Raw genomic sequence first — 20,434 nt, forward strand, 5'->3', positions numbered from 1 at the left:
TGTATCGTAAACCCTTACTAATGCATGCTCATGTGAAGAATGTCTCTTATGGACAGTTTTCAATTTTTAGGCTTCTCGCATCGGGCAGATTTGAACTCTCTCTCTCTCTCTCTCTTTCTCTCTGATATATATATATATATATATATTAAAATTCACTTTGATTCGGAGTTAAGAAATGACATATGATGAAGTTAGGATTCAAGCCTTGGATTGGTTTTAAATATCCAGTACGGTAATTTAAGTTTGGGTTTGGATTCTGATTCAAAAAAAATATCTTATATCCAATGTCTATTCATTTAGAAAGTTCGCCCTTAACATATCTATCATGTGCTTTGGATTCGGTTGTGTATTTAAAAATCAAATTCATATTTGGATCAGATTTTGATTGCAAATTTAAAATTGGATTTGGATGTGGTATTAGACTTTTCTTCATTCATATTCGTATCACAGAATCACAATTCATGAACATCTAATAAATTAAGGTTCATCAAACAAACAATCTTTCCATTTATCACATCCTTAAATGATTGTGTTTCATCTTTGTTCTTCTGCATATAAGAGCACTGTATCTGCACCCATATGTCTAAATTCTCATAGCTTGATTGAGACCACTTGATTAGAAAGAAACATCACTTCTAATCAAATCTCTAGGAGCTACCGGTTAATGGAAGGGGACACTGTACATCTTTGTATCTATTAAGGTGCAAGTGAAACCAAGCATGATAACATCACTAGCGATCTTTCTCCACAATTTGAGGCCATTGATTTTCATTAAGGTCGTCATCACTGAGCATCTTTTCCATTGTCAACACATGGGCTCATGACATCTCTATGCCGCAGCTGGGAATAAGCAATATGTGGTGACAAAGATTTAGTTTCCTCCTAGTTTTTGGAATAAGAAAAGTTAAGAAAAACAACATTCATCAAAGGGATATGATGAACCAAAATCTAAATAACACATCATTATATGATAGTAAGAACTTCATCCATCTATCTTATAAGCCAGTTCGAGTTAAATTCATCAAGTTGAAAGCGGCCAAGAGAAGAGAATCTAAGTTTAAAAAATAAAAAAATTAGCAACTTACTATTAAACTTAATTAATTCTGAAAAAACGAAAAAAAATGGTGGGACGGACAAAATTTTGGACAAGCAATGCTCTCAAAAGTGAGATCAACCTTCAAAATGGAAGGTAAGGATTTTAAATTCCTTTAAGAAAGTGATTTGAACTGTTACATACAACTTAATTACCTTAATTGTGATCTAATGGTAGTCATGAGATGTCATGAGCTCATGTTTTGTCAATGGAAAAGATACACAATGATGACGACCATTATGAACAGCAATGACCTCATCTTCTAAGAAAGATCGATAGTGATGTCATCATGCTTGGTTCCACTTGCAGGTCCTTGAAACGCAGGGACGATGAAGTTGATCTACATTCTCATTACGAATTGCTTCCATCAGTGGGACGTTTGCTTTACTCTGTTGAATGTAAGCGCACTTTCCCTTCCCTTTCTTTTGGTTCTCTTCCCCATCCTTTCTTTTCTTTTCCGTGGGGAAAGAATCGTTTCTCTCCTTTGTTCCGTTCCTAATGGTACGTGCTTCCTGTTGCTTTTTCCCCCCATTGATATATGTTACTAACTGAAGCATCGTTGGTATTGTTTCTAAAGGAAGAATGGAGATGTTCGCTAAGTGCTTAGGATTTTGGAATTGTGTGAATAAGACTTCGTGGTGAATGCTAGGGTTCTGGTATAAAATCTGATAGGTCTTGTTTCCATGTACCTGGTTTGGCAATGCCCTACCAGCACCCAACAGATACGTGGAAACAAAAGACCTAGTGACAGATTTTATCAGAATCCTAAAGTGATGATTACAAAGTCACGTAATGAACATCTCCATTAGAAGCAATACAAACGATGCTTCAGTTGGCAACATATATCAACGGCGGAAAATCGAACAGGAACAAGGTTCAGAAGGCAGCAACTCAGCACAGAAATGCGCAACATAGAATATGAACGGAACAGGGGGAGAGAAACGGTTCTTGCCTCTCGGAAAAGACAGGATGGGGAAGAGAACCAAAGGAAAGGGAAGGGAAAGTGCGCTTACATTCAATAGGTTTAAGTAATCTCCACTGATGGAAGCAATTCTCTTTGTAATGACACTGTAGATTCCTGTCCCAATTTTCTAGCAACTCTTCATGTTTGATCATATGAAATCCCCACTATTTGCATGCATAGATTCTTTGATCTACATATGGCTACCTTTTCCATTTACAGGTGTCGAAAGCATGCCATTTTTCGAAATGCATGCATGTATGCTCTTCGCAAAACTTGTGCTCCAATATAACAAAAAAAAAAATATTGCTCTCTAATTAGATATATGATGACTTCAAACATGTGATCTGCATCAAAATATTACTACTCGTGAATGCACATTGAGTATTGCATCAATGAAGAATCTTGTAAGGTATTCCTGACCAGGTGACCATTTCTTTCTGAATTTTTCAATTTTCCCATTATGAGAATCAGAATCATTTTAGGATCCCCAAGAATAGTGCTTTTGCTGCTATGCATAAACGCACGTATTCATACCAAGCTGTTCTCAATGGGACCATTTTCAATTTTTTTTTCTTTTAGAACAACTACTAAGTATTTAAATTAATAAAATATGAAAAGAGGAAAAAGACCTATAGCATCTTTTATAACCCCCCAAGTGCTGTGCCAATCAAAGCCACACCCAGTGAATGCGCAACCAGATTGATCACATAGATAGAAGGAGGTGACTCACAAGGTAATATTTTCTCCTCAATCCTTGACTTAGGAAGCCATGATTGAAGAAGAAAAGGACACACACAAGGAGAGGCACATATCATTGAGCCATCGGAATCATGTCTAGGTGCGTCAGCGTCAAGCCTATTAGAAATAAAACTGAAAACTTTAGGTTCAGATGCCCATCAAAATGAAGACATTGGTAATTTATAATACATTGTATATAATATTCTTAGGGAAAGAAATTTAATTGACAGGTAATTTGATAAAATTTGGTGGGAAAGATTTTTACTTGGGAGGGAAATTGACTTATTTGGTGAATTCAATTTTGTTATCTTCATCCATTTAACGTAATAAGGTAATGTGGTTCATAAATTTTAATGAGTGGCGTCAATCTAATGCCAGATTTAAAAATAATTTTACTTACGAAGGAAAAGTATGGGAAGCTCATATTTCCTTTTCTACTTATTATTTCAATCCACCAAGTAAAATATTTTTTTATTAAGATGAAACACATGCAAGACTAGCAAGGGGAAGACAACAAAATTCAAGTCCATCTCATTGAGGGAAGAAATCTCTTTTTTTTCTAATCTTCTACTGGTGGACACCCTAGTTACCAAACCAGTTGGGCATAAGAGCCCCCATATTACCAAGTATCTATGACCAGTCAATCTATATCTACTCAACTGCATCCACAAACTCGAAATTAGAAACCAAAACACTGTCACTTAATGCAACCCCAAAGATATGAAAAGGGAACTTCATGCCTATTTCATGGAATCGAAACAACATGAAAATGAAGCGCTCCTGATCTGTGACATCTATATCAGTGTTTAATTTATCCACTGGAAACGAAGATGCTGCCATTTCTCAGTTTAATAATATTATGTTCTATTTAATTATAGTTTCTTTAGTTGTCAACAAGGTAAAACTCTGAACTGAAGGTTTCTTTGATATCCAAAACATACACTTGCTAGAGGAGAATGCAACAATTATTGCGGGGCTTCAACTTATCAGTAACCAACTGATTCCAAAGTATGTTTAACTTAATTTCATGGGCTTTACTCAGGGTTATATAAAGGTGGTGTGCAACCATGAAATTGGAACTTTAACATACTGATTACATTCAAAGAAACTTTAGCATAATGACTACATTCAAAGTGCCACCAACCTCTCTGAGGCTCCGTCCATTTTTGAACTTTTAGATTGATGGGATGGCCGTGGCGATTAGAATAAGGAACAAAGCAGTATGACCGAAATGCCATCGATTATGCTTTTAGGTCTTATTTGTTCTAAATTTATGAGATTCATTTTCATGTGCCTGTATATTTTACACCCCATACATATTTCCAGTATCCAATGATACTTGGAATTTTTTTGTTCCGCCTAAATATCTGAATGTGTACCGATTTTGTTCATAGTTCTATGGTCGTTTCAATCTGCTGGTTCTTTTACTGTCAATATTGAAAGCCCATATACACGCACTTTTGAAGGAGCTGAGAGAGTGGCAATAATAGCTGCTGCTATTAATTTTCATGAAAGAAAATGAATCAAAGAAATGCAGGAAGAGCAGAAAGACCATCACAATGAGAAAGAGGACGCTCTGCATGACCCAACTTGAATGTGTACCGATTTTTTCCATAGTTCTATGGTCGTTTCAATTTGCTGGTTCTTTTACTGTCAATATTGAAAGCCCATATACACGCACTTTTGAAGGAGCTGAGAGAGTGGCAATAATAGCTGCTGCTATTAATTTTCATGAAAGAAAATGAATCAAAGAAATGCAGGAAGAGCAGAAAGACCATCACAATGAGAAAGAGGACGCTCTGCATGACCCAACTTAATGATACGTATAGTCTATTACTTGGAGCTCAGCTCATTTTCCACCACTACACACTCCAACAGCAGTTGAATCCAAAACAACATGGAGAAAACCTTGTGAATAAACAATTCACAAGTGAAGCCCTTCTTCATCAGCACTAGAAAATTCCCCAAGTAACTTTCCAGTTTTACTGTTCTTCGTCCCATTCGTCGGTCTTGTACGAAACAAGCGTGTCAACCTTGTGGATCTGCAAGAACCAAAGCACGAGAAGAATGAGAAGGCATGCCGGCGAGGAATCAGACGTGGAGTAATTCAGAATGATGGTTCAAGACGCAAATGGGGGATGGTGAGAAAAGGAACTTGTCTGTGATTTTCTATTTCAGATTATGAAACAATTCTTCCAAGATGGGATCCCAATCACCTTTGTATCAAAAGAATGAAGCTTGACCATTTGAGCGTTCTTAATCAGTTTGGCGTCACTCTCCATCCAAGTTACTGGCACTGTCAAATCCTTGTCAGTGTACGCCAACACATCAAAGATACCTGCATAACACCCCCAATTTCATTTTCATGGAAGATAAGAAGAAGAAGGATTGCTAAATTAGATGTAACGGATGAATCCATACAAGGCTCATCAAGACAGGGCAAATAAGTGATGCTAGAAGCAATCTGCCGCATAATGGCTTGGATTTCCCTCATTATCTCTTTATCACTCTTGGCTCTAGAAACACTGGACAACAAAGAGTCAAAGGCAATGTCAACTACCGGCAAAGGGAGCACAACAGAGAAAATTCATACGAAAATGGCTTTGGTCTTCATTTGAGTGAACATACAGGGGATGCATAGAAACTAGGTGAAAAAGTTTACCCCTTTTCGACAACTTCGCCATCCGTTTCAATTTTGAAATTCCATCTCTCCAACACCTCGGAGGTGGCTTTGCTCATGATCACGAGAACTACTCTCTGGAGCTTTCCAGATTCAAGCCATTCTGCAACATATTATGATGACAATAGTGCTCGAGATTAAAAGAAAAAATAAATAAATGCTCTTTTCTTCGTTGGCCTTCTTGTTCAGATATTTCCATTTTACAGAAACGACTCCTAAAAAATGGAGAACCTTCTCCAGAAAAGATTCTTCACAAACAGATAATAATTACCAGATAGTTGGGTGGTTATGTTGGCGATGAAGGTCTTCACCCCCTCGTCTTCTGTTAACAGAATGGGCAGGCCATATTTCTTCACCTTAACGAAGCTTTCTTCTGGATAAACGCCTCGATTGTAAAGTATGCTGCAAACCCACACATTCAATGTTCAAAACCCTCTCTTTCTTCCTGAAACCATTTCTTTTTCTTTTCCATTTTTCTTGAAAAGAAGTAGATCATACCTATTTGCCGCATAGCCTGTTTCAAGCACGGAAGAAAAGATTTCTCCGTTAAGACAGAAATGCACTTAAGAGATTGCGATTCAAGAACAAAGAAAAGAGAAAAATGGAAACATAAAGTCGTGTTCTTAAAGAATGACGCACCAAAGAATTCGCTGACGATGGCAGCGGATCCTTTCAACGTGATGATGTCCTTTGAGATCGTCCTGGACGCCGCCATTGCGTGCCTCTGTAACAGGATTGTTCTTTCACCACCTTCTGGTTTTCCCTTTTGCAGACGAGAAATGAATGATGGGGTCACAAAGAGAGACAGAGAGAGTGCGGAAACAAAGAAGAGAGTAATGCAGAAACGGGCGCGGAGGCTTCTTCTGTTGTGCTGAAAGGGAAAGAAGAAGAAAAGAGGGATGCTTTCCAACGGCTAGTTTTTTTGGTGTTCTCGTTCGAACTTGTGCGCCTTCAACGGTAAGTAGCGATGGGCCCAGCCCCCTGTCAATCAACCCTCCCCGTTTCCCGAACCACCGACTTTTGCCGCATTTGGGAAAAAGTGGAAAGAAAAACTCCAGAATGCATTCGACACCGTTCATCATGAACATAAACGTCAGGATCTTGACAATCATTCCCCCAAAAAATGCGGCTCCAAATGGTTGAAACGGAAGGAACAGAGACCTTTGGCCATTTGATTAAAGTGCCCTGAATTTTGAAACGGAAGGAACAGAGACTCTTTTGGCCATTTGATTAAAGTTCCCTGAATTTTGCAAGGAAAAGTTTTTTCAAGACCGAACGTCATGTTTGATTGATAGAAAAAGGAAGAGATTAGAAGGGTGTGTTTAGGGATGTCTATTTGAATCGGATATTCGATCAATCCGATTCAATAAAAAAAAAAACAGATATGAAAAAAACAGTAATATTTGATTAAAAAATTGAATCAATTAGAAATTTAATAAATGGCGTTCGATTAGGTTCCGATATATATAAATATTTGATAGGATTTTTGATATGGATTCGGAACGGATTTATTTTTAAACAAATATCTTATATCTAATGCTATTAAATTTTAAAAATTGACAAAATCTGGTTCAAAGTTAGGATTCGGATATAAATACAAAAATCAGATTCAAATTGTAAAATCAGATTTCAGATTTGGATTGGATATAACTTTTCTTTATTCTAATTTGATGAAAGGAGTGTGGATACTCTCCCTCCTCCTTCTAAAAGGCCCAGTTTGGTCTTGTCACTCAAACACACAGACCATTTTTATCATCCAAATGCAACCGAAGCTTTTTCATGTTTAAATATGTATTCACTATCAGTAAAACTTTGAATCCTTGTGTGAAGAGCGACTATGGTTATCTACGGGAGCAAATAATTCTTATTTTTTAACAAGAAATGTTTTCTTTATAAAAATTCGGTCCTGCCTTGTAGGCAACTGGCACATCTATAGATGCCTCATTGTGAATCTTCCTTTTCTCATAGCTGTCTTAGCAGCTTACCACTGTCAAGTAAGTAGCCAATGAAACCTGCATATATTTCTTCAAGACATCGGCCTTATCATTGTTTTTTTGGCATGCTTGAATTATTTTCCCGATCTTGGTTAACAAATTTAACTTCAAGAGTCAATTTGTAATACTTGATGTTGGAAAACGTAAATAATGCAACGATGAATTCGGCCAAAGTCAGCAATCAATTTAAAATAAATAAATAACTCGCCAGCTCCTAAGGACTCATTTCCTAAACTCACTCTCTCTATCTCTTCTTTTTCTTGGTATTAAGCAAAATTCTTCAGCCGTAACTTTCATGTGCGCTGCAGTGACAGGACCGACGCATGTTGGAATATGAAATCGTCTCTCCCTGCATGGAACATGGAAATTAAAGTTTCACCGAACCAAAGGAGTCGTCGCATCCGAATCTCACTTGGCATATTCTCCAACTTGGAGTTTGGGAAGGGACAAAGAAAACAAAAGTACGATTCTCTTCTCGAACTGAGAACTATGTATCACTCCTCAATTGGAGTTTTAGTATAAACAAAGGAAAACCCTTTTAATTAGGTGGAAGAGTCACCTTGACCATATACCAAAACTGGAAACAAGAGAGTCCACTCTTACACATATGGTTCACAAACTTTAGTCCTCTTGTATAATTTTTTTTAATTTTTCACAAGTTATATCAAGAGAAACACATCATCAGTTGGGTACAGCCCCATAGCTACGTCCAGTGTTTGATTTGATAAAAATTCTCCCAGTAAATATTGGCGGTTATTTGAAGAAGTTTCACCTAAAAAAAAATGTAGGAGAAAGCCTGCGTCGAATCATGTGAGATAGCCAAAGTATCATGAATTACCAAATCAATAAAGCTTTCCTCATCTGCAGGGAATTAGTAAATCCGTATTCGATATGCTGCCCTAATGGCGAAGAAGCAAGTCATCTGACCATGACATATAAACGCTCAATAAATACAATGTCTCTTCCCGCAGCAGAATTTGTTGGCATAGACTCCATTGTCGGAACAACCGTTTGCCAGCAGGGAGAAACCACACCCTTCCAGACATTTTTATTGATTGTTTCCTGCTGTTCAGCGTGGGCGAAAGTTGTTTCACCTTAAAATCAGGTGAGGAAAGTCGGTCGAAACAGTGAGAATAAAAGGTGGCTGGACGACCAACCATGGCCTTTGTAGGCATGGCCCCAACCAGCTACTCTATTTGTTCTACCTTGTTTTCGTTTGCAGGGAACAAAAAAAAAAAGGCCTAGCCATATTGTAGTACATCCATGAGCTTCAAAGGAACCTGGTCATTCCCGACTTCCCCACCCAAGACTCTTACTAATACCATACACAGAAAGAATCAGAGAAGAACATCAAACGAGTCGGGTAGGCGAGAGTCTACATCAAACCACATAAGCAATGGTCTACCACAAAAGAAAGGGTAAATCAAAATCCAAATTTTCTAGAACGCATCACGATTGAGATGATACCAAGTGCAACCGATACTACACGGGACCACAAATATAATGAACAAGAAGCACAGCAGCAAACCCCGTTCCTACCCTTCCTCACCCTTCTTTGATCTCCCACCAAAAATATAAAAGGGGAATCAAACCCAACGGCAGGAAACTTTGCACATTGAGGTGCAACGAACTCTGTGTCCTCATAGTCTATCCATATGCAAACACAAACGAAACAGGGAAAGAAAATAAAGATATCATTGAAGAAGGATATCTTAAGGTTAAAAAGTTTCCTCGAGATAATTTATTTATGGGAAATAAGCAAAACATCCGAGCACAAGAAGCAAAAAACTAAAGCATGTTTGCCTCTCCTACATAGCATTTTATGTGTGGAACACCACTCTGAGACTCGACGCAGCCTCACCACCACCGGCAAGCAAGCGGAGGAGGCACATAATAGGCGAAAATCCCAAAACAAAAAAAGAGACAAAAATTAGGCAAACATTAAACACTCGAATGACATTTCAGAGAGGAAGCGCCACTCTCTGTTCCTCTGGTATTTTGTTTTCTTTCGCTTACAGGGAGACTTTGTGGATGTGACGGATCAAGTCGATGACGCGAGTGCTGCAAGGAAGAGGAGCAAAAATATACAAAATGAGGAAGTGATAGAATGATAGGGAAGGACTAGATACATGTCCAACTTATTTAAAATATAAGGTAGCCACCAAATACTGGAATTATGGTATGATCATAATACCTGTAGCCCCACTCGTTGTCGTACCAGGAGACCAGCTTCACGAATTCCGGGCTCAAAGCAATGCCAGCCTTGGCATCGAAGATACTCGACCTGTGTGAACATTGGACAAACAGTCAGTGGCTAAGGACAATTTATTGGCCAACGTCCTTCTAGGAAAATCTCTCTCTCGCTCTCTGGGGAGACAATCAATCTCCTTCAATAAAAATAGAGTGGCACGGCTTTCTACTCGTGAACTCGCCACCTATAAATCATGCGAATCTTTTTCCTTCATGATAAGGAATAAACAAAACGATGCACAAGGCGCACCTGCTGTCGCCAACAAAGTCCGAGGAAACCACGTCGTCCTCTGTGTAACCGAGGATGCCCTTCAACTTCCCCTCTGCCTCTTCCCTGCATCGCAAAATCAGGGACCCATTAAAATCTCAAAATCAAAGGGCCAGTCAAAAACTATTATTTGTTCACTTAAGTAATGGTTGCATACTTAATAGCTGCCTTGATCTCCCCGTACGAAGCACCCTTTGCAAGTCTGACGGTGAGATCCACGACGGAGACATCTACGGTGGGTACTCGGAAGGCCATGCCGGTCAGCTTTCCGTTGAGAGCAGGGAGCACCTTGCCCACAGCCTGAAGTCCAGCGTAGATCAGAGATAATATTCATCATGTAACACGTTTGCACATGGAAAAGAATATCAAAAAACTCAAAAATAATCACAACAATCAGATTATTCGTTGCATTACAAGTGAACAAGAAAATGCTTCAGGCAGCTGAAACTTGAGTTAAAAGGTTTCTCCCATGTAAGGGCGAGACTGTTTTTCACACGTTTGCGGTGAAATTTAATCCGAAAGGAGGTTTCTTATTTATTTAGTTTAGCCAGCCCCCAGTCTAGTCATACCTTGGCAGCTCCAGTGCTGCTTGGGATGATGTTAAATCCAGCAGCCCTTCCGCCCCTCCAGTCCTTGTTAGAGGGTCCATCCACAGTCTTCTGAGTGGCTGTCATGGCGTGGACAGTGGTCATGAGTCCCTCCACGATACCAAACCTCTCGTGGATCACCTGCAGATCCAACACACGGGCTCCATAAGTCATGAACTAATGAGAACAGAAAGAAAAGAGGCCGCGATGGAGAAAGATGTGTAGATCCATACCTTGGCCAAAGGTGCAAGGCAGTTGGTTGTGCAACTGGCGTTAGAAACGATGTTAAGCTCAGGCTTGTATTCATGCTCATTGACACCCATAACGAACATAGGAGCATCCTTGCTTGGTGCAGAGATGACAACCTTCTTGGCACCACCCTGTTCATCATCCAACATAAATATAACCATTTCCTTGGAAACTGACTAAAAACACAGAAATGAAATACTTTTTATAGCAAAAGCAACTCAAATTCCAATCAATGGAATAGAAACAAAACTTGCTCAAAATTAAAGAAAATCCTCTTCCAGTGACGAACAAAATCACCAAAATCCATGGAACATCCAATACATGGTAAAGTATGATAAATGAAATTGAAACAACAAGATCGTAAAATTACAACTTTAACTCACTCCAAACTAACACAACCCGATAAAATAAGAGTATGGGAGGAAGAAAAAACAATCCCTCAAGAAGGATAAACACGCCAGAAAATCAAAAGATGATGGAGAAGATTTTTTGGCTCACCTTCAAATGGGCAGCGGCCTTGTCCTTGTCAGTGAACACTCCAGTTGACTCGATGACATACTCGGCACCAGCCTCACCCCATGGGATCTCCTCCGGGTTCCTTCACATACCACATCAACACGGAGTAAGCTCGTCAAAGTCATCAAGCAAACAAGGGAAAAGAAGAATCTGGAGAACCATCAGGTCGAAGGAAAGCACATAACCAGACTCAGGAAAAAGGCATGTACCTGATACCGAAGACAGTCACTGGCTTCTCACCAAAGAGAAGGGTCTTCTCGTCCTTGATCTTGAGGTCGTGGTGCTTCCACCGTCCGTGGACACTGTCGTACTTGAACATGTAGATCTACACACAGAGCCAACCAAAATCGATCAAAAACCACCTACATCAACCAACTAAAGACAAAATTTCTTCTTAAATCTCCCAGAAGCCCGCACGCACCATGTAATCGGTGTTGATGAAGGGATCGTTGACAGCGACAAGCTCAACATCCTCGCATTGAAGGGCCACACGGGCGACGAGACGGCCGATCCTTCCGAACCCTGAGTTTTCAAAACCAATGCACCCACGGATCCATCAGTCTCCGCAGAAAACCACATAAATCGAAAATGATGAACAAAACACAGAGCGGATCGTTAGTTCGTTACCGTTGATTCCGATCTTGATCTTGCCTGTTGCAGCCATCAACAGAAACACAACAAAAAGCAAAAGAACAAAAGAACCGAATCAGATCTCAAGCTCAAGAGAACAAGGCCGAAAATCGGAGAATGAGGAAGACCATCGACAGGTAAACAACAGAAAAAAATCATCAAATGGACAAACGGACTCACCCATGCTGACGGATCTGAGAGCGCGAGAGAGAGCGAGAGATAGTAAAGTGAATAGATAGAGGGGAAAGCAAGGCAGAAGAGTGGGCGGAGAGTGGTATTTAAAGCAGGGGTCGCGTGGGTAACAAGACGGAGGGAGCAGAAAGCGGTTTAGGGCATCGGCGGGTTCTGAAGAAAACCACGGTTTTCCGCATGGGAGATGTGGTGGCCAGCGGTCTCCCGAGTCCACAGGCGGTTTTCAATGGAAGACACTAGAAGGTTTAGAGAGAGAAAGCTAGAGAGAGGAAGAACGAATCTCTGCGTGGGGCTCGGCCCGCTTGTGACGTGCCTCCCTCTTACCGGCCCAAAGCACGTGAGCAGCGCTTCCATTTAGGGCGCCACTGTCTCCCAATCACCATTCGGTGCCCTAAATCGGTTCCGATTCGGGTCAATCCCAGTTCCTGAATCAGACACGACCAATTACCATTTTTAATTTTTAATTTAGTGAGTCAGATTTAGCAAAAATTGACTCAGTTGTTATTGGATTTGATTCCAGAATGAGCTTTGAAAAGCGAATATGGATTTGAATTTAATATTTGATTTAAGTTTAATACAAAGTTGAGTCTGCGTTTGGTCTTAAAGTCGAGTCCAAATTGAAATCCATTCACAACATGTCTACGTCTAAGCCAATACCGTAGAAGTCTGGCTGGGCCGTCCAAGGGATTAAGGGAAATATATAGGGGTGATTATGTCAATTAAAATGGGAGCGGGGAAGATATTTTGCGAGTGCTGAAGGAATATTCGAAGGTTGGGAGAGAGAGTTGGTGGGTCCGAGTCCAGTCGCCGCATCAAGAACGCAGTCCGTCTGTGTTCGAGCCCACCGAATTCCTCCCCCTTTTTCTCTCGGCGGGACAGCTGCCGGCTCGGCCCACGGGATAGAGTGGACGGCAGGTAAGCTTTGAAACGGCAAATCCTTTGCCAAATTCTCATTTTAGGGCAAAGTCAGCTATAGCTTCCACTCCCATGTTTTTTTTTTTTTTTATGAATGTAAACCTAACAATCTCCCACACTTTGAGTCATAGCATTCGAATTGAATCAAAACGCATAGAAACCATTGCTGCTTGTTCGACCAGTTATGCTATTTCATGAAAGGAACTGCTACTGTGCGTTTAAGTGCTGCTTGTTCGACCAGTTATGCTATTTCATGAAAGAAATTGCTATTGTCTGTTAAAGTAAGATAAGTTGCTGTCACCTACTCGACAGTGGCGGAGCCAAGAACTTTCATCCGTAGAGCAGACACAAATTTGGTGTGAGCATTCTATATAAATTTAGAGCCATCATTGTAATAAAATTTTTCATGGGCTAACATAGGCAATGGCTCACCCCAGCAAACAAGTAGCTCGGCTGCTGCTACTCGACCAACTATGCTACCTTATGAGATTTGAACATGGATGACCAAAATTTAAAATGGTTACTAGTCATACATCTAGAATGATTATCTTTGCATTTGCATTGGAAAGAAAAACACGTTAAAATGTTGTTTTAACGCAACTTTTAGGCGATTTTTTCTTTCTAGGCTTCTGCTAGGCTTTACATTAAGTAAGATGTGAAAGATTGAGAGTTGGTTCGTAGTTTTCCATTGATTACAACACAAAACTCTTCTGAAAACGAATCCACTTGGTGATAGATTTATTAGACAGCTAAATATCTTATTCCAATACAATAAAAAAATGACAAGCCCTCCAACTGGGTTCTCCGATTTTGTGACCCTACCGATACGGCATAAACCATATACCACACAAACCCAATCGAACATGAATTTGTTCATTCGGATCCGGTAAAGAGATGTGGACGCAATTCATGATCAGATCGACTTTATTTCAGAAATAAGATCCAAACTTAAGATCAAGGCAAATAAAATAAATAAGAGTCATTCAACATAAATGAACCTCTACCTAACCATAGCAATGTTTTTGTAATTAACAAAGGTGCGCTCTTGTGATGTACTTTATAAAAAAAAAATATCAAAAGATACAAATAAAAAAATATATATTAAATGCAGGGTATTGTGATTCTGAAATGAGCCCCACTAAAATATTCATTGGATCTATGAATATATCCCAAATTGAATGATCTTGGGTTCGCACCCACCTGTTGACTTGATTTTTTTTTTCCCCTTTTATTTACAATAGGGGACTTGCTCTCACGACTTGTTGAGAGAGCACGCCTCTGCTGCAGTCACACATGACATGTGCAATCACAGGCGAGCAGAGTCTATACGTACGTAGCCATCAACAAGAGGACATGTTGTGAGGGATTTTCTTTTCTCCGATTGAAAATCGCAGTTGAAGTATCTCATCTTGCACCAAACGGTGATTTAGATTATGAATCTAATGTTCTCCACCGTTCAAGTCAAGAAAAAAAAATTCCACTTCTATAATCCACAAATTCATCACCGGAGGGCAAAAACGCAAAGCTTTTTGGACGTGTCAAACTTGATAACCTGTTTTGATTTTTGTGTAATTGTTGCATATGGAAACCACGTTAGTTTGAGAGATTTTAATAGTCTTGGATTTGAGATCCTTAGGATTTGAAAACCATGGGTTTAGGATCACAATCTACATCTTTCTGTCTTAAAAAAAAGGTTCATGGTTTTTTTCTCCATTTTACCCTAAAAAAAAAAAATTGTTCATGGATTTAGCAGTCAGCATAATAGTGTGGTGGTCTTTCCGTCTCCCTGAGTCGTCATCCTTTCGGGAGAGAGAAGAAGAGCCGCAGGCAGGTTCTTCAATTACATCAAGGTCGCCGGAATGACCGGCAGACGGGCCGCCACTTGGCCTGAACCCGTCCGTGTCGTCGAGAAGGTCCCGATTCTTGGGGGTCGCCATTTGCAGTTTTTCCTTTTAAATTTTAACTGCTGATCTATGGCCGGAAAACCGTGAGCTAGAAGTAGAGCGGCGACGGCGGCCAAATTTTACTTCCGTAAGCGAATTGAGAACTTCATTCTATAAAATCAAGCAAGCAATCTTCCTAAACGATGTGAATGGAGTGCTTGATCAAAACCATGGGGTCTAACTTTGTCCTTTTCCTCAACTGCAAAATGAACCATCTATTGGCATAATTAGAGTCAGACGAATTCATCTGTCATCATCATTGAAATAGGTAATAAACAAATCCATTCGATTATACACTAATGTGGATATAAATCTGAATCTAAATTCAAAATCTGAATGTGATTTCACAATGTGGATATAAATCTGAATTTTGTATGCCCGATTCCTAATCCAATCAAAAGTCATTTCTTAAACCGAACCTGATCCAAATTCTTATTCACATACTTTTTTTTTTTTTTTGGATTTTTTCAATGCAATTCAATCAAATATCCAATCCCAATCAAACATATTGACAAGATATATTGTTGACATTTCTATTCAGAAATACCTCTTTAGAGAAACAAACCCGTCACTGTTTTCCAGTCCGGACATTTTGTCCTGGACGGCTGGATTTTTGGCTTTGGCCGGGATTTGGGTCAGCCTGACCAGCCGAGATATGCCTTCTCAAAGCAGGATCCAAAAAGAAGTAGGCGTTGGAAGCGGACAGCCAATCGCAGCAAAAAGAGAAAAAGGCGGAGGCACAGTCCACAAAGGCAATTAATGGGCACATGAGGTGGAGCAGCTCACCAACTGGCCTTGTTTGTCTCTGGTGGACGGAGCAAACACCTGGGTTTCTTCTCCGCCACATCTCTTTTCCTTATCGTGTGTAGTTGTGTTCTACTTCTACCAGTCCGGTCAGACTTCAAAAAAGTGATTTATTTGATACAAGTGGTTTTTGAATCGAATCGAATCGAAGTGAGTCCACTGAAACGAAAATCAAATCAATAAAATTCAAAAAATAAAAAAAATCCAAAATATTAATGATAAAAGTATGCTATGAATAGATCAAACAGGAAGAAAAAGGATTCGGCTTTCACTCGCATGGTCCGAACATTTATGAAACTTAATAAACAATGTTAAATATGTGACACTTGATTGATAATTATATTTATATCAGCAGCATACTGAGAAGCGACGTAAAGACATATAGATATATAAGTCTACCGATCATAAATAGCAACATGTTGATGGGTGGTGGTCCTTATAAGGGCTCATGCAACACTAGATGACATGAATATAAGATAAGAACGTCTGAATTTAAAAGGTAGAAGAAGATCTAAAAAGTCTGTAATAGATCGGAGAAAAAAGAAAAAACAAAATAAAAGTTGTTCACGCCCTCTCATGTTCGCAGATTCTCTCACAATAACATCATCATGTCGTCATGGTGTGCGTGCTATCGTTCGAGTCAGAAACGAATGGCATTTGTTTAACCATCGCGCATGGCATCATCATGATCAACCAACAAGTTTCTATTCTAATGCCTACTGCACTTGCTTTCATTTTTTACATTTTTATAAAATGATTGTTAATCGGCCTCGGTTCTACTATCATCAGGCATGACATCATAACACTGCAGCATAGGTGATTGGGGAAAAATATTTCATTTAGCTATCACCATTCGGTTAATTTCAGAAACCAGCCTGACATTTCTCTGATTTTTTTAAAAACCACTTCGTAACATGAATAGGTTATATGCGAAGAGTTAGAGGCTCTCATAAATGACAAAGATAGCCTCAAAGGTAAATCAAAAGGCTTTCTTTGTAAGCGCAAAAGTCAAGCGATTTAACAGAAAGAAACAAGTTAAACAAGTCGAACTCAAACTAGTCATATTATTGAGTCAAGCTAGCTCGGCTCGTCTCGTCTGCAGCCCTACTTCCTCTGGATTTTCTTACGCCACTTTTCTGTACGAGAGCTTTTTAAGATCGTCGATGAATTTAAAAATCGCTGGATTTTAAATCCCAAGGGATGCGAAATATATACATGAAAAAGATCAGATCAATCATGCCCTGAAAAGGTCTAAAACCGTAAAAAGGAAGGAACATATATAAAAAGTGGGTGGTGAAAAAGAATGAAACAGGAACCGTGAATCCATAAAGAAAGCTGATCCAATCAAGTTTATCATCTTCTTTTTTTCGTGACAAGGAAACTTCCAGGACCAGCATCTTGTGAGAGCTTATGAGCAACATATTATAAGGAGGAATATTCCTGATCATGGCTACCCTGAATATCTACACACACATATATAATGTCTTATCATGTTATCATCTAGAACACCTACTTGCTTATTAGAGGCTACGTAGATCGCAAAATAAAAGATTCTCTAGTGGGGCTCACAATGAATATATGTTAAGAAGTAGATACAAAACAACATTGCATCAATTTAGAGACATGAATGAAAGAAGATTTGACATAAATTTTGCATGGACTTTTTCCCATTCGCTGTAGATTCTAGTATGTGTGAAGGGCGTTTGATTAGCAGGAATTCATGGAATTGTGGAATCAAAATTCTAATTTTTAAAGAAATGAGAATTGCTTAATCAAACATGAAATTTTGATTCCAGAATCGAGGGCCAATCCTGGAATGAAAATTCCGGGAACAAAATCCGACCCTGGGTGGTCCGAAGCTTTCTTCCCCCGCGCCTGCGAAGCTTTCTTGCTCGTGCGAAGAAACCCACCTCCCCACGAAGTCGCATTCTTCTCCTTCGTCCACCCATTAGCAGTGCAGGTAGTCACCATTGCAGCCCTGATTCAACTCTCTCCCTCTCCAACAATAGGTATGCCACTCACTCACTCTCTCTCTAGACCTGAGGTGTGCATCGGCAGCGGCCATGGCCAACGCACAAAGTGACTGCCAGAGCAGCCCATTTATTCTTCTTATTTGTTTCCATTTTTTGGACCCTCCCTGGTATACCATTGCTTCAGCATAGATGTCCTCCGACGGGAGGTGTGTGCCCTGTGTCCTGGCCATGACCGACCCACAGAGGGTGGAGTATCCCCTCTTTTTTTTTTTTTTTTTGACCGATCATGGCCAGATACGTCATGGTTTTCTAGTTTTCTGGATGGTGGGTGACTTGCACGATTTAGGCAACCATTTGATTTCAGCAACCATTTCATCGATGTGCAGGATCTCTGACTTAGGTTGGGTCCTATAATCTTATCTCTGTTTTTTGTTTTGGCAATGATCAGAAAGGGCTTTCTCTCCACGACAACTCCTGCATTAATGGTAAGTTTTGCAGAAGTACTAGTTGCTGCCTTGTGTGATTTTTATCCGCTAATTTTTCTCTTCACTTGTTGTCCACCTTAGAACCTATTCATTAAAACAGAAATTGTTTTGCAAAGAACATATCAAATGAAATTGAAAAAACCTTATTGCTTTGATTCTCTACATAATTAGCCTAACCAGGAGGGCTTCACATTGAGCCATTTATTATTGATTTTCTTTTTCCACATATTAGTTCTGTACACAGCTCCTCCTTTTCCTTCTTTATTGGGTAGATGCTAATTATGGTTCTTTTATTTTTAATGCACTACACAACAATCAATATGCCAAAGCATATGCATGGTGCTAGTTTCATAGTTGGAAGTGTTAACTAAATCTCTGATGGGCCGTTAGGTGCCACGGTTCGAATGAGTTTTTCTTATATAAGAAACCAACATATCTTCATAAATGGTATGATGCAATGTTGTAAAAGAATCAAAAATTGAATATATATCTATATGTATACACACACCCACAAAGTATACGAGAACAGACACAATTAAAAGAAAATGTAATGCTTTATCTGCAGATGCTATATGCTGGATTCAAATTGGCTGATTCAGATGTCATAATGAAAAGGTTGACCCATCTTTATATTTTTGATACAATCATAGTTGCTTTCTGTGCTTTTTACATGATCTTGGATGCTTATTGTATTATCGTGAGACTTTGCTTCCAACTGCAAGCATATTATCTGATGGTCCTTATGTCTGATGGGTCTGATCTTTAGTCGGCCAGTTGACGAATGTGTTTCACAACCTTATTTACAGAAGTGCGAGTCGATGAAAATGGTTGCTGACATGATCCTGTCGAGGGCTAATAACAACTGCACAGAACTGGACGTTCATGATCAGTCTTTTTTTCCTTAGTTGTGTCATGCTTATATATTTTTTTAGGTCCTTTTCAGGTTGTAGCATGTAATAGATTCTCAACATCAACCTAGAATGATGTTGTTTCAATTAATTAATTTTTTATCCTAGCTGTTTTTTTTTTTTTTTTTTTTTTCTGTTGCTGGATCTTCAAGTTGCTGAGTGGAGTTGGTTTATGTTGTAAGGCTGGAGAGTTTATCGAGTGAATTCAACGGTCACATGCTTCTAATTCCAGATTTTTGATTCCGTTTAAATCAAACAGGTCATTTTCAACCCTGGAATCAAAATTCCAAGTTGTCGAACAAAAAAGAAAACTAGAATGGGGTGGAAACTTTCATTCCCGTTCTTTTCAATCACATTGTATTATAGAAAAGCATCGTAGTTTAAAACTCCAAAACTCTTGAGTTAAAAGACACTATTTAAAATATTTTTATAACTTAAGGGGTTTATTTGGTAAACAGAGTAACAGTTTCACGAATATAGTTTCACGAATATGACTTAAAAATTAAGGTAGATTCATAAAATATTTTAAAAGGTATTATATAAATCTCCTCAATTTCTAGGGCAGATTAACAGTCAGCAAATAGACCCTAATAATATATAAATAAGCAACCCATGTAACGAAAATTTGTGAGACCGGTGAAGACCGACATACAAGAACGATTTTTGTATTATGCCATATTGAAGAAAACCATGGTCCCACATTCTAAATCTATGGAGTATTTCAATCATTTTACATGGATAATTTTTGACTCATACTATTTTTACCCTTAGAGAGGACAGACATTTATTCAGCAAGTACATTTTGGTTATTTTCTATCCATAACACATGGACACTTGTTATGAGCGGAAGCTGGTTATATACGTCCTAACATGTATGAAATTTTCATGCACCAATTTAATCATGATGAAAAATGTTCCTAATTAATAAAAAAAAGTTTGTAGGAACAAAAAAAAAAAAAACGAAAGAGGAAGGTTTTGGAATTCCATAAAACTGAAACGTGTCAGCGTGTCAGGCCCTATATACATATCATTATGGCCAATATTTTCCTTTGAATGGTAAAGAAGCGTTTTCAATATTTTTGTTGTGCTCGTGTTGTTATCTCATATTTCATTCATTACCTCATACTTTTATCTCATACTCATTATCTTATATCTCTGTCATTGTCTCAAACTCATCATTATCTCATATCTCAATTATTATCTCATACCACCTCTTGTCATTATCTCAGATGCTACAAATGTGTG

General features: G+C 38.9%; 2 protein-coding genes across 3 annotated transcripts; both read right to left on the bottom strand.

Moving 5' to 3' along the window:
- Positions 1-4,496: 4,496 nt before the first annotated feature.
- LOC116248604 (mitotic spindle checkpoint protein MAD2) lies at positions 4,497-6,350 on the bottom strand. Its single transcript, XM_031621486.2, has 7 exons — positions 6,115-6,350; positions 5,974-5,989; positions 5,747-5,877; positions 5,458-5,578; positions 5,217-5,320; positions 5,012-5,133; positions 4,497-4,837 (listed from the first exon to the last, which is right to left on the bottom strand). The coding sequence occupies exons 1-7, from the start codon at positions 6,188-6,190 to the stop codon at positions 4,778-4,780; spliced, it is 630 nt and encodes a 209-aa protein (XP_031477346.1). The 5' UTR covers positions 6,191-6,350; the 3' UTR covers positions 4,497-4,777.
- A 2,831-nt stretch (positions 6,351-9,181) lies between these two features.
- Positions 9,182-12,285, bottom strand: LOC116248411 (glyceraldehyde-3-phosphate dehydrogenase, cytosolic). 2 transcript variants are annotated; one of them, XM_031621184.2, is made up of 11 exons: positions 12,150-12,285; positions 11,967-11,990; positions 11,761-11,861; positions 11,549-11,664; positions 11,322-11,421; positions 10,808-10,954; positions 10,557-10,715; positions 10,145-10,287; positions 9,970-10,053; positions 9,664-9,753; positions 9,182-9,530 (listed from the first exon to the last, which is right to left on the bottom strand). In XM_031621184.2, exons 1-11 carry the CDS (start codon positions 12,151-12,153, stop codon positions 9,482-9,484), a joined length of 1,017 nt encoding a protein of 338 aa, XP_031477044.1. In that variant the 5' UTR covers positions 12,154-12,285; the 3' UTR covers positions 9,182-9,481. The 2 variants fall into 2 exon arrangements, with proteins under 2 accessions (XP_031477044.1, XP_031477043.1); XM_031621183.2 differs by lacking the exon at positions 12,150-12,285 and having other exon boundaries at positions 11,967-12,018.
- Positions 12,286-20,434: the final 8,149 nt, after the last annotated feature.

Source organism: Nymphaea colorata, chromosome 2 (genome assembly GCF_008831285.2).
Source record: "Nymphaea colorata isolate Beijing-Zhang1983 chromosome 2, ASM883128v2, whole genome shotgun sequence".
Taxonomy (NCBI): Eukaryota; Viridiplantae; Streptophyta; class Magnoliopsida; order Nymphaeales; family Nymphaeaceae; genus Nymphaea; species Nymphaea colorata.

What these genes read in the sequence shown, in the direction of transcription:
- LOC116248411 (XM_031621183.2), bottom strand. Translation starts at nt 12,003, where the DNA reads ATGGCTGCAACAGGCAAGATCAAGATCGGAATCAACG. An exon ending in TCATCAACACCGATTACATG is followed by an intron (nt 11,665 to 11,760) that starts GTGCGTGCGGGC and finishes CTCTGTGTGTAG; the next exon opens with ATCTACATGTTCAAGTACGA. An exon ending in GACAACGAGTGGGGCTACAG is followed by an intron (nt 9,531 to 9,663) that starts GTATTATGATCA and finishes TCTTCCTTGCAG; the next exon opens with CACTCGCGTCATCGACTTGA.
- LOC116248604 (XM_031621486.2), bottom strand. Translation starts at nt 6,190, where the DNA reads ATGGCGGCGTCCAGGACGATCTCAAAGGACATCATCACGTTGAAAGGA. An exon ending in CATAACCACCCAACTATCTG is followed by an intron (nt 5,579 to 5,746) that starts GTAATTATTATC and finishes AATATGTTGCAG; the next exon opens with AATGGCTTGAATCTGGAAAG. An exon ending in GGCGAAGTTGTCGAAAAGGG is followed by an intron (nt 5,321 to 5,457) that starts GTAAACTTTTTC and finishes TTTGTTGTCCAG; the next exon opens with TGTTTCTAGAGCCAAGAGTG.